Source organism: Schistocerca cancellata, chromosome 4 (genome assembly GCF_023864275.1).
Source record: "Schistocerca cancellata isolate TAMUIC-IGC-003103 chromosome 4, iqSchCanc2.1, whole genome shotgun sequence".
In the NCBI taxonomy this organism is placed as follows: Eukaryota; Metazoa; Arthropoda; class Insecta; order Orthoptera; family Acrididae; genus Schistocerca; species Schistocerca cancellata.
The window spans coordinates 248,861,634-248,875,954 of NC_064629.1; the positions used below are offsets into that span (position 1 = coordinate 248,861,634).

At 42.0% G+C, this 14,321-nt stretch overlaps 1 protein-coding gene across 1 annotated transcript in view; it reads left to right on the top strand.

The window, feature by feature from the left end:
• Positions 1-14,321, top strand: part of LOC126184062 (KICSTOR complex protein SZT2-like) — a 218,434-nt gene that overhangs the window by 14,128 nt on the left and 189,985 nt on the right. Inside the window, exons 3-4 of the mRNA XM_049926422.1 lie at positions 6,490-6,663; positions 6,752-6,829. Coding sequence (XP_049782379.1) covers positions 6,490-6,663; positions 6,752-6,829 — 252 coding nt within the window. The remainder of the gene's footprint in view (positions 1-6,489; positions 6,664-6,751; positions 6,830-14,321) is intronic.

A 14,321-nucleotide genomic window follows, 5' to 3' on the forward strand; every position in this document is an offset into this window, starting at 1 on the left:
TTACCATAATGGATTGTCCTTCAAACTGAGCAGTGTAACTATGGGGCTTGGTTTCTAGCATAAGATGGCTTATTAGCAAGATTCAGACTAATGTCTTTAGTAAGTGGTTTGACAATTTTGTGAACTTCAGGAAGCCATCTGGTGATGATTCTGCTTTGCTAATGAGTGATGGGATTCATATTACATTTCTCTGAGAGACAAAGCAAGAGAAAATATGACCACACATCTGTTTATCTGTTTGTCCATGCATAAAATACAGTCTCTTGTGTGAAATTCATGGGGTCTGTTTACAGTATATTATCCCCAAGAAATAGAGACCTGGTGAGAAAATAACCCACGTCAAATAGCAACCTCAATTTTGAGTATGATGTTGTTTGGAGTGGCACACTTGAAAGCAGTGATAATGGAAAATGGGACTCTTCACATGCAACAGGAATATACAATAGCTTTGCATTATACCAGGAATTTGACATACAAGATGCAAATAATGGAGTAAATGTGAGTCCAGTTGGCATCCGGTCAGCTCCCATAATCACCAAGACACATCAAGAGCAATTTAATGTAGTAAGGTCAACCTGTGAAATCATCTCCATAAAGAGAACATTTGAAACAGTTCAAAGAGGTGAAATGTGTAGCGGAATCATAGGAGACAGAAGTGAGTCTTAGTTTGATATATATTTAATTGAGCAAAATTCTTTGGTTGTGCAGTCTGAAGAAGAAGACACTGAATGCATATTCTGCAATGGTTGTTTCTCTGAAGACTAACATAGAGAAATAGGCACAATGCATGCATGGGATGCTATCCCTGGGCTCCTGATGAATGCTAATTGGAAAAAGAGCTTTTGCATTCCTTGGCTGCACTTCTTTTCCAAAATAAAAACAGAAAATGTAGAAGAGGGATTTAGGAACAGAATATTATTATTTTAGGGTTTACCTGTTTTGATATTGGTCACTATTATATTTTTCTCTGACTGTCTCATACTAGGACACCATTTCTGTTTCAGTTCAAATTGATTTGTTGCTGCTTTTTTCAAATTTAGATGTAATAAGTGTTAAGTAGTTCAACGGCTTTGCTGGAATGGTAACACCGGTTCCTGTCAGATCATTAAAGTGAAGCACTGTGTGGATGGGCTAGCAGATGGGTGACCATCTGGTCTGCCGAGCAGTTGGTGAGCGGGGCGCACTCAGCCCTCATGAGGCAAACTGAAGGGCTACTTGATTGAGAAGTAGTGGCACCAGTCTCGTAAACTGATGTACAGCCAGGAGAGTGGTGTGCTGACCACATGCTCCTCCATATCCGCATCCAGTGACGCCTGTGGGCAGAGGCTGACACGGTGGCCGGTCGGTACTGTCGGGCCTTCATGGCCTGTTCAAGTCGAGTTAAGTTTTTTAAGTGTTACGTAGCATGAATACAATAAATAAAATGTGAAATATAATGATTTCATTTAAATTTCCAGTTAACAAACATGCATTTGTATCAGGTGTTTAATACAAAGTGGGGTAATGTGAGATGAGGAAAGTTTCCCATTAGGGATGAGACTAGGATGAGGTCCATCAGTTACCTGCCTCATTTGTCAAGGAATGGCAGCAGTCGTCTGTGAGATTCGCTCATATAACTAACACTTGGTCCAGGGGCCAATGTCTGCCAATGTAAGTTCATTTACCACATCAGTTTTCCCCACACATTTTCAGTGGGATTAAAGTCCAGCACTCCATGAAGCCAGTTGATCAAGTTGACATCAGCTTGTTGTGAAAACCATTGCTGAACGATTTGACTCAATGTGAACAGGTGAGTGATTCTGCTTGAACTGGATCCCTTCATTGCGAGAGCGCACTGAAACCATCATACTGTATGAGTGCCAAGATGCTATCTCTGGTGGTCTGCATATGCTGAGACATCCTGGCAGTAAATGACTGTTCGTCATATCAGTATGTTGTCCTGTGACTCCTTCAACGAAGTCAAATACTGTACAGTGACAGGGACTGGTGGCTGATCAATGGTGCTGTTTTTGACATTCAATCAGCAGATATGACAGTTGAAAACTATACTTCATCTAACTGCTCGAATTGTGAAGATGTCACAAATGTCTGCAAAAGTACTTCAGTTACAAGATGTCATACTTGCGTGTGGTTATTGAGATGACACAGTTTATAGCCAGCAATCCCAAGTTACTATTTGCATTCCAGTTTTCAAAGTGCACTCAGGCACGTGAGGCTCTATTTAAATGGACTTACGTTTCCCTATCTTATTGTGGGGTTTCCATAAAATGATCGAGAGAGGTGGTAGTGATTAATACACTGGATTCACATTTAGGAGAGCTGGGGTTCAGTTTCCTGTCCATCCATCCAGATTTAAGTTTTCCGTAGTTTTTGGAATCATTTTGAAGGCAGATGCCAAGAGGGTTTCTTCAAAGATGATATTGTCGATTTCCTTCCACATCCTTCCCCAGTCTGGGCTAGTGCTTTGTCTTTTATGGCATCATCGCTGAAATGTCACTTAATGATCAGGAACAGGTGGGTGACAGTGCAAAGGTTCAAGTCCATGACACACTTCACATAGTAAAGGTTAAGTGTTGGTTTATAAATACAGTATGAAAAGATCATGGAAATAGTTTATGAGTTTAATTCATCATTATAGTTTGGGCACAAGACTATTGAAGACTAACAGAATGATTTATGGAAGGAAAGGTCCGAGTAAAGAAACTGTCATACAATGAAGTCAAGTTTGGATCAAATTGCCACACATTATATCAATAAAAATGGCAGAATGTTTGTGTAACATAACGTCTTGTACAAAATGAGACCCCCTCCCATATTTCCACATAACCAGGAAGCCACAGAGAAGAGGAGGCTTTTGAGCCCACTAACATATAGACGTGTAACTGTCCCTTTTCCTCTGAAGTGTAGAATGCAGCCATCAATTCCAAAAGCATTCACTGTGTGGTAAAAGAATGGGATCTTGAATCAAAAGAAATCTCCCTTGAACTCTTTAACAGGAGATGTTTACGAGGACAGTATCCCACCTCCTGTAGGGAAGCTAACCTTGTTCGTTCCTTAAAACCAATCAAGAATCACTGATCTCAACATAGTTTTTCCGCAGTGCTCTTTCTTGAGCAGGTGACCAGTAGCTGCTCTGTGGATTCTGAAAACAAGTTTTTTGAGTTGTTTACATTATGGACCTGAGAGTATCTTTCTGCTCTGGATAATTTTACCTAACTTGAGATAGCTATGCAGAAATCTTTCCCATGTGAGAGGTATCTCACAGGAATATCTTTCGTCAGCTTTATTAATTTATTTATTTACGCATCTAGTTCTATAGAACCAAATTGAGGAGCAAACCTCCAAGGTCATGGAACATGCCAGTACATGAAATTACAACATAAAAGTAATGATTCTTTCGACGTTTGGATATTTTATTATAAACATTTTTAAAATCATGTTTACAGAGCCTGAGAAAGACATTGATAACAGCAGCTGGTTAAACAGGCAGTGGCTGATGTGGGTTTTGCTGTGTGTGAAAGATAATTGCTGCCACTGGAGTTTGTGACCTCTGCTGGAAGCAATATAGATTGCATGAGAAAGGATTTCTGCAATAGTGTACCACCAAGTTCCTGGATTGTGAACTATCTGTAATTCATGACGACACTTTGTATATTGCCTCTTAGTGTTGTGCATTACTTTTTTGGCTCCTTATGTCTTTGGTGGTCATCCATTGCTGCTTTAAGTTTGAGGTGGTGAATTGCAGTGACAGTGAAATAAGAGTGAATAAATCAGATCAAATAATTATACTTTAGAGAGATAGTAATTTAGATGGTTGAAGAAAACTATTCTTTCGCTTGTGTGGCATGGGCATCACCAAGACAGTCTTTTTCTAAATCAAGAAACTAGAAATGTAGAGGGAAGAAAAGTCTGTCTTTTCCCAGTTTCTTGTACAGTTAGGAAATTGTTTTGCAGTAGAAAGCAAAAATTATCAAGAGACAGTTCCTTCTCCAGATCTTTCCCTGAACTGACAGAGAAAGATCTGGAGAAGGAACTGTCTCTTGATAATTTTTGCTTTCTACTGCAAAACAATTTCCTAACTGTACAAGAAACTAGGGAAATTAGAGACAGAATTCAGTTACCTCAACTGTATTTCACACAATAGAACATGTTTTGAGAGCATCGTCTCTCGAAACGTATTATTGCATTGTGTGATGTACAGTTAAAATGTATTGCGCCACCCACCCACCCACCCACCCACCCACACACACACACACACACACACACACACACACACACACACACACACACACACACACAGAAACACCATCTTTTTGGAAAGTGTATAATGATGTCAGTAAAATTCAGACAGGAAACGTATACTGAAAAGAAAAAAACCTGATGGCGTTTCAATTCTGATGTTGGTCTTGTGTGACTGATTGTTTCAAAACATTATGCCATATGGTGGATTATGCCTAAGAACAATACGTATTTTTTGTGTAGAAACATGAGTCAGTAAGATATGTTCTACATTTCCTATATATAAAGTATTACAAAGCATTTGTAGGAAATGGTGAACCAAGTTTAAATATTGCACATGACACTTCTTCAAATGTATTGCATTTACCATTGCAAAGCTATAATTTTAAAAATATGTTCTAAAATCACTAGTCCAGATGTTTTGTTCATGGTGTTTGAGGCCAGTTTTGGATTGTTTGAGTTATATTCTTGATAAGAGATGGAGAATGCAGTCTCAGATGATGGAGAGAGAGTGAGAGTGAGTTAACTGTACCATTTCATGGATATTTGAGCACAGACACTGATAACCTTGTCACCAAGTGCCCTAGAAAACAACAGCCTAGGCAAAATATGAATGTTTAAGAGTGTGTGTTGAATAACAACAGATACATCACACACAAGCGTTTGCAAGGCTTAAAGTACAAGACAACTTGTAAAAAATGTAGCAAGACTACGATGGAAACAGGAACATTGTTTTCTTTGCCACAAATCTGTGTATATTTTTTGGGAAATTATACAGTCAAGAACACAGCCATGCTAGGTTTTGTATTGTAATGTTTATATACACTGATCAGCCAGAACATTATGATCACCTACCTAATTGCCAGTATGTCTACCTTTGGCACGAATAACAGTGGCAACACGTTGTGGCATGGAAGCAATGAGGCCTTGATAGGTCACTGAAGGGAGTTGGCATCACATCTGCACACACAAGTCACCTGAATCCTGTAAGTTCTTGGGGGGGGGGGGGGGGGGGGATTGTGAGCTCTGACGCCACATTCAATCACATGCCAGATGTGTTCAATCCTGTTCAGATCTGTTGAGTTGGGGAGCCAGCACATCAATTGGAACTTGCCACTGGGTTCCTTGAACCACTCCAAAACACTCCTGGCCTTGTGAAATGTTGCATTATGTTGTTGAGGAATGCCACTGACATTAGGAAACATGATCATCATGAAGGGGTATACATGGTCTGTAATCAGTGTAGGTACTCCTTGGTCTTCATGGTGCCTCGTACGAGCTCCACTTGGGCCATGGATACCCCAGAGCATAATGGAGCTGCTGCCAGCCTCTCTCTGTTTTGCAGTACTGGTTCAGTGAGCTGTTCCCCTGGAAGACAACAGATTCACGTCCTCCCATTGGCATGGTGATGAAGGTTTCAGGATTCATCAGACCATGCAATGCTCTGCCACTGCACCAATATTCAGTGCTGATGGTCAAGTGTCCATTTCAGTTGTAGTTGCCAATGTCATGGTGTTGACATTGGCACATGCATGGGTTGTCGGCTGCGGAGGCCCATCATTAGGAGTATTCAGTACACTGTGTGTTCAGACACCCTTGTAATCTGCCCCACATTAAAGTGTGATACTAGTTCTATCGCAGTTCACTGCCTGTCCTGTTTCACCATTCTGCCGAACCTACAATGTACAAAATCTATAACGAGGGGTGACCACCCAACCCCCCCAATGTCTGGACATGGTTTCACATTGGTTTTGCCATGCATTGAAAACACTCACCACAGCACTTCTTGAACATATGACAAGTTGTGCAGCTTCCGAAATGCTCGTGCCAACCCTCCAGGCCATTAAGATCTGCCGTTGGTCAAACTCTGAATAGATCACCCATTTTCTCCACAGCACACTCACAGGTACTACATGCATGGTACGTGTGTCTGACTAGCAGTCATTCCTCGCCAACTGATGCTGCTATTACCTGGATGGATTTGTATTGATAGTAGGTAGGTGGTCATAATATTCTGGTTGATCAGTGTAGGCAGTCACTGATTTCTGTTAACTCCACAATATCATTCAAAATACCTGATATAAATAACTTGTAGTTCAAATCTTAATAATGTATGTGATACAGCTTGTCAGTGTCTCTTATGTGGTTATTGTATTGTGATGTAATAGAAAAATATTTTCTTATAATTACTCATCGCTTAGACAGTTATGTTTAATGTGTCTTAATTGTGTGATTTTTTTCTCTTTCCAGGAGCAAGAGCTCATAGTCAGATCTATTGTGCCATATGAACCCCCACCAAACTGTAATTATGAAGCTAGTCATTATTATAAATATCTCATCACACAACAGTCAAAAGTAGTTTTCCTGTCTCACAAGTACCGTATAGTTTATTGTTTAGACATGAGTCCCTCATTGTCTGCAGTGGTAAGTATGATTTGCTTTCAGTTGTTTGAGAATGAATTAGATGAGCTTCTTAAATGACAATAATTACTATTTTTTTTTTTTTTTTAAGGATATTCAAAGAGGTGAAGTTATGATAGATGAGATGTTTGTTTCTTTGAAACATAGTTTGGAAGGATTAACAAAACCAGTAAGTATTTAATATTATTGTCATTAAAAGTTCATAAATACAGTTTTTTCTAAAATGTTAGTATTCAGTTATGTTGAGAATATTTATTGCATACATTATTTAAATAAAATAGTGGTTTTTTTTTGTTGCTTCACATGTGCCATATAAGGAGTCTTCATAAAATTTGTGCCTGTAATCTTAGTTTGTTTCACTGCTTTTATCTTGGGCAGAAGAGGGTGGACCTACAGGCAGCATAAACTTGCCCGAGAAAATAAGCCAGGTGCTGTGCCAATTTTGCACATCAATAGAACGTTATGAAAAAAAAAGTCAATATGAATCAGGATAGACTGCTTCTTACCACATAGAGGAGGCATTGTGCAGCAGACAAGCACATTTAAAAGTAGACTGGTGGACATTAATCAGCTTTCAGAAAAACTCCTTCATCATAAAAAGGAAAGAAACCACCCCCCCCCTCTCTCTCTCTCTCTCTCTCTCTCTCTCTCTCTCTCTCTCTCTCTCTCTCTCAGGGTTGTCCATTGATTGTGACCGGGCCAAATATCTCACGAAATAAGTGTCAAACAAAAAAATTACAAAGAACGAAACTTTTCTAGCTTGAAGGGGGGAACCAGATGGCACTATGGTTGGCCCGCTAGATGGCGCTGCCATAGGTCAAATGGATATTAACTGCATTTTTGTAAATAGGAACCCCCATTTTTTATTACATATTCATGTAGTACGTAAAGAAATATGAATGTTTTAGTTGGACCACTTTTTTCGCTTTGTGATAGATGGCATAATAGTCACAAACATATGGCTCACTATTTTAGATGAACAGTTGTTAACAGGTAGGTTTTTTAAATTAAAATACAGAAAGTAGGTACGTTTGAACATTTTATTTCGGTTGTTCACCTTTGTGAAGTTATCATTTCTGAGAATGCATGCTATTATAGCGTGATTACCTGTAAATACCACATTAATACAATAAATGCTCAAAATGGTGTCCGTCAACCTCAATGCATTAGGCAATACTTGCAACGACATTCCTCTCAACAGCGAGTAGTTCGCTTTCCGTAATGTTCGCACATGCATTGACAATGCACTGATGCCTGTTGTCAGGCGTTGTCAGTGGATCACGATAGCAAATATCCTTCAACTTTCCCCACAGAAAGAAGTCCAGGGACATTAGATCTGGTGAACATGCGGGCCATGGTATGGTGCTTCGACAACCAATCCGCCTGTCATGAAATATGTTATTCAATACCGCTTCAACGGCATGTGAGCTGTGTGCTGGACATCCATCATGTTGGAAGTACATCACCATTCTGTCATGCAAGTTAAATATTTTGCAGTAACATCGGTAGAACATTATGTAGGAAATCGGCATACATTGCACCATTTAGATTGCCATCAATAAAATGGGAGCCAGTTATCCTTCCTCCCATAATGCTGCACCATACATTAACCCACCAAGATTGCTGATGTTTCACTTGCTGCAACCGTCTTGGATTTTCCATTACCCAGTAGTGCATATTATGCCGGTTTTGGTTACCGCATTTGGTGAATGATGCTTCGTCACTAAATAGAATGCATGTAAAGAATCTGTCATCGTCCCGTAATCTCTTGTGCCCAATGGCAGAACTGTACATGACGTTCAAAGTCATCGCCATGCAATTCCTGGTGCATAGAAATATGGTATGGGTGCAATCGATGTTGATGTAGCATTCTCAACACCGACATTTTTGAGATTCCCGATTCTCGCACAGTTTGTCTGCTACTGATGTGCGGATTAGCCGCGACAGCAACTAAAACACCTACTTGGGCATCGTCATTTGTTGCAGGTTTTGGTTGACGTTTCACATGTGGCTTAACACTTCCTGTTTCCTTAAATAACGTAACTATCCGGTGAATGGTCCGGACACTTGGATGATGTCGTCCAGGATACCGAGCAGCATACATAGCACATGCGCGTTGGGCATTTTGATCACAATAACCATACATCAACACGATATCGACCTTTTCCGAAATTGGTAAATGGTCCATTTTAACATGGGTAATGTACCACGAACCAAATACTGTCCACACTGGCGGAATGTTACGTGGTACCACATACTTATACGTTTGTGACTATTACAGCGCCATCTATCACAAAGTGAAAAAAGAGGTCCAACTAAAACATTCATATTTCTTTACGTACTACATGAATATGTAATAAAAAATGGGGGTTCCAATTTTTAAAAACGCAGTTGATATCCGTTTTGAGTGGCCACACTCCAGTGAGAAGCTCTCTCTGCTGAAGTGAGTAGTGGTGGGTGTACAGAAGATGTGTGGAGGGAGAGGTGGGGTGGTGGAGGGGAGAGATGGCAGGATACAGGTTGTGTGTGTGGTGTGGTGAAGCTACTGTAGTGCTGCCTGTGTGAATCCGTATAGACAGGTGTGGGACAGAGACAGGATGGTGGGCTGCTAGCTGCGGCATTGGGCATTGGGCATTGGGGCATTGGGAGAGTTGTGCTGAGGGGTGGAACGGGGGGAGGGGAGGGGGGGGGGAAGCAGAGAGAATGAAAGGACCTGGACCCTGCAGGTGAGCTGGGGAGACAAAAGGTGTGTGTGGCTGGAGTTTGTATTGGAGAACGGAGGCCTTGGCTTCACCGTCTGGACTGCGAGGAAATACATACCACCAAAACACAGCAACCCTCAACCTCAAAGTGTGCTACATGCTGATGAGGTGAATGGCTGTTGAGGTAAAACTGTATCTAGCAGGCAACCTCGGGGGCACCTGTGCCCTCCCCTTCTCCCCCCTCTTCCCTGTTGCATAAGGTTTGCTCGGGCACGCAGGGCTCTGCCTGGGTGGACATTTGTTTCCCTAGCATCTCATGGGATCGCAGTGGAATGGTCTCATAAAACAACTGATCCTGACAGGATGGGTATGCTGTCAGGTAGTACCTACATCCACTCATCAAAGTGAGTTTGGTTGGTCAGTCCTCGCGAGAAAAAGTCTCAGTGTCATAATAACAGGGCAGTAGTGTGCCATAATGCTTTCATTGTTATCAAGAGATCGGGGGAACCTTTGAGAAGGTCTCCCCTTTCTATATTCACAAGGCATTGGAGGGTATTGCTGGGTCTCTAAAAAGTGTCAAACGACTTCATAACGGAACACTACTAGATGAAACTGCTAATTCAAACCAGTTATCAAAGATTCTGGGATGTAAGGCCTTAGGTGACTACCTAGTCGAGACTGAGTTGCAGAACACCCTTAACTTCTGTGAGGGCGTGGTTACCTGCTCTGATATAATGGATGTGGACCTTGTGGAGTTATGTGAAGAATAGAAAAACGTGGGCATCACAGAAGTGCAGAACTATATGAGGAGAGTCAGTGGCACATTGGCAAAATCTGCAACGTTTATTCTAGCATCTACTGCTCCAGAATTACATGAATACATCCTTGCAGGCTATATCCTTCTTAAGGTTCACCTGTTTGTTCCTAACCCAATGCGATGTCAAAGATTTGGCCATACCACTGTGGGGTGTAATGGGAGGGCTACATGTGGAAATTGTGGAGGCCCAGCTCACAAATTAGGCAATTCTTGTACACTTGCTCTGAAATGTATAAACTGCTCGGGGGATCACCCAGTATGGAGCAGAAAGTTTGAGATGTGCAACAAGGAAAGGAAAATTCAGGAGTTGAAAGTCACGAGATGCATACCCTATTACAGCAAAGCTAAAAAAGCTTTCAAAGCTGTGCAACCTCCTATTTTTGATACTTCTTTTCCATCAGCCCTTAAGCAGCCAATGACCAAGTGTGATGCCTCCACACAAACTCAGGCCACAGATTCAAGTATGAGCACATGTGCTTGTCTGTGTACCTGTGGGGGAAAAACTACACTTGAGCCAAGAATCATTCAGAAGCCATCAGCAATGGGCTTACAACATAAGCCACATACTGCTGCCCACCATCAGAAGCCTACTAAGCCATCCCCTCAACACAAGCAACCATCTCCTCCCATAAGTAAGGATAAACATCCCTCAAAAAATAGTTTGAAGAAAGTGGCACTTAAATCTTCAGATCCATGAGCTTTCTCTCTCTCAGATGGGGACTTTACTCTTGAGGATATGGATTTCCACCTGGAGGAACCGGAGGGCCGGACACCAGCTAACATGCCCCCTGACCTCCCAGCTAAATCACTGCCTTTGTGGTAGAAAGACAAGACCAACCATCGTAAATCAGTGGCTCCCACAGAGACTTCTGTGTTGCGGTGGAATTTAGATGGATTCCGATCACATTTGGAAGAATTACAGCTCCTGATCCAGGAGAAACCGTTCTGCATCTGCTTACAAGAAACTCATTTTAAAGTCACCGACACACCTGTATTAAGGGGTTACCACCCCTACAGGAAGGACGATGTTGCTGAAGACAGGGCTAAGATGGAGTGGCTGTTTTCACTGATGACAGATGCTATTCCTCTCCTGTCCCTCTTACCACGGCCAAACATGCAGTTGCCATGAAGGTTCTAGCACCATTTAACATCACAATGTGTTCTTTATGTCTTCAACCTCATGATCCTGTGGATGCAGATGCACTGACAGAACTCTCCCAGGCAATCCCACGCCCATTATTCCATGTGGGGGACTTCAATTCACACAACATGCTGTGGGACTCTGCCACCACTTGCTCCAGGAGTCGAATTATCAAGCGACTTGTCCATTCTGAGAATATCTACCTTTTGAACTCAGGTCAGATCTCACACTTTTCCACAGCTACAGAATCCTTTTGAGCCATTCATCTTTTTGCTCCCCAGGTAGTGCAGACTCATTTCAGTGGGAAGTGGCTACAGATTTACATATTAGTGACCACTTCCCAGTGTGGATCCATCTGCCGGTTCAGACGGTGGTCGACAGGAGACCACGAAAATGGATGATTCAAAGGACAAATTGGTTGCAGTACAGTTGACAGGCCATTTTGAACAAAAGGAATGTGTGCAGGAGATGGTGACCCATATCACTTGTGAGATCCAACAGGTTGCTGCAGAGTCCCTCCCACAATCTAGAAAGCACCTCAGACAATGGCCTGTACCTTGGTGGAATGACAACTGTCTGAGGAGAGTGATAAAAGAATCAAAGAGGGTTTCCTGGAAGGAATTACAACTTCCGTTAATTGGTCCACTTCCCCTGTGGGAAAGCATGGGGAGCTGACAGGTCCCGCCTCCTGTAGTTTTATAGGGTATTTGTTTGATCACATTCAGATTATGGCAGAGTGGTCTGTGGATCAGCCAGTATTTCCTGCCTCAAGATCTTAGATGCTGTCCTCAGTGAGGGCATTCAGTTATCGACTGGAGCCTTTCGGACCATCCCAGTTTGTAGTCTGTGTGCAGAGGCTGGTGAACCACCACTCTGGCTTTTGCAACATATCCTTTTGGCTTGACAGGCACTGAAAATCTCAACGTCACCTCAGTCATTGGCATTTAGTGCAGTGGTCCAACCAAACTTTGAACAGTTGTTCAGGAATCGGTCCCATGTGACTAAGCCATTTGGAATACGTGCTACTGTCTGTGTCAAGGATCCGTATTTATACAGATGGATTCCAGCAAGAGAATGTCCTCAATTGTTCTGCTGTTTTCCCTGATAGGGATTTCAAAGTGCGTCTCTGGAACAATTTACAAGTTATGATGTGGAACTATATGGCATTATGATGACACTGGAGAGAATTCACAGACATCACCATAAAAGGTTTCTTGTCTGTTCATACTTGCTTAGTGCACTGCAAGCACTTCACCAGATGTATCCAGTAGACCACCTGATTCAGCTCATCCATGACTCCTTACAACAGCTCCAGCATCGTGGCAAGGTGGTGATCTTTTGCTGGGTACCTGGTCATATCTGGATATAGGGAAAACAACATGGCTGACAAAGCAGCCAAGGAAGCATGTCAAGATGGTGTTATCTGCCGGTGTCCCATTCCGTTGCACACTGCCATCTCATTTTCTGACTGTTGCATCACGGCTAAATGGTTCAAATGGCTCTGAGCACTATGGGACTTAACATCTATGGTCATCAGTCCCCTAGAACTTAGAACTTCTTAAACCTAACTAACCTAAGGACAGTACTTAACACCCAGCCATCATGAGGCAGAGAAAATCCCTGACCCCGCCGGGAATCGAACCCGGGAACCCGGGCGTGGGAAGCAAGAACGCTACCGCACGACCACGAGATGCGGGCAGTTGCATCATGCATCAGTGGGAGACTGAATGGTTGAAAGTGACAGAAAACAAATTGCAGTCACTCAAATCATCCACACTGCCGTGTTGGACTTCATGTCAGTCTCAACGCTGGAAGTGGGTTTTGCTTACCAGGCTGTGCATCAGACATAGCCCTTTAACACATGGCTTCCTCCTCTGGTGGGAGTATCCCACCACTCTGTGAGGTTTGTGGTGTGCACTTTCAGTTCAGTATATTTTAACAATGTGTGTCTCACTGATATCAGGGCAGCCCTCATTATTGATGGAGATCTGCCCACCACCTTCGCTGATACTGATTCCTATACAGAGGGTTGAAATTTTATGAACTGTCAGATATCATCCCTAAAGTGGTGGGGAAGGGAGGCAGATTTTAATGCATTATAAACTGCTCTGCATGTGGGGACAGCCTTTGTCACCATCCATGAGATGCTGACTTTTCGTCAGGGCACTGATGACCATGATGTTGAGTGTCCCTCACATAAAATAATAATAATAATAATAATAATAATAATAATAATAATAATAATAATAATAATATAATCTATAATCTAAGTTGGTAGACTACAGGCTGCTTTCACAGGTGGCATTACCTTTGATGGGATAGAAAATGTATGTGATAGAACTAGAGTAAGTGGTAATGGGATGGTGTATGGGACACATCTTGCCTTCTTGCCTCTAGTTTTTTTACAGGGATATGAGCCATGGGACAAGACGTTGGGAACAGGGGTGGAAAAGTAAAGGATAGTGGTACTGCATAGGTTAGGTGTGCAATGCAGTACCAATATGGGAGGGGACAAAAATAGTGTGAAATATATGGTTCACATCACTAGTGTGGCCCACTACATAACTGTGTTAATGTATTCTAGAGGATTCAGGTAGACTTAGAAGGCAGTCTGTTTCTTCTGATTCAAGGGCGTAGGTGTGGTTCTATTGAGGTTCAGACATAGTCCAAACACTGAGAGCTTTCAAATGTTGGGGACAAAAAGAGCACAAGTAGATAACAACAATAGTTCTTAAACTCAGATGTTTCAGCAAATCAACAGTTAAATGGAAGAATGTAATTTTACCCATACCATTTAAGAGCATTTCCCTCTAATGACTACTACAGCCACTCAAGACTGATCTTTCCACTGTCTGTGAATGATTGCTGAAAGGAGTCCCCACCAGTAATGAAAATTTCAGCTATGCTTTCTTCAGTTGGATTCAGCTTCATCTGAAGTACATGGTATTATATCAGATATCACGACAAAATTCAGTACAGAATGTTGTGGTAGCTCACTGGT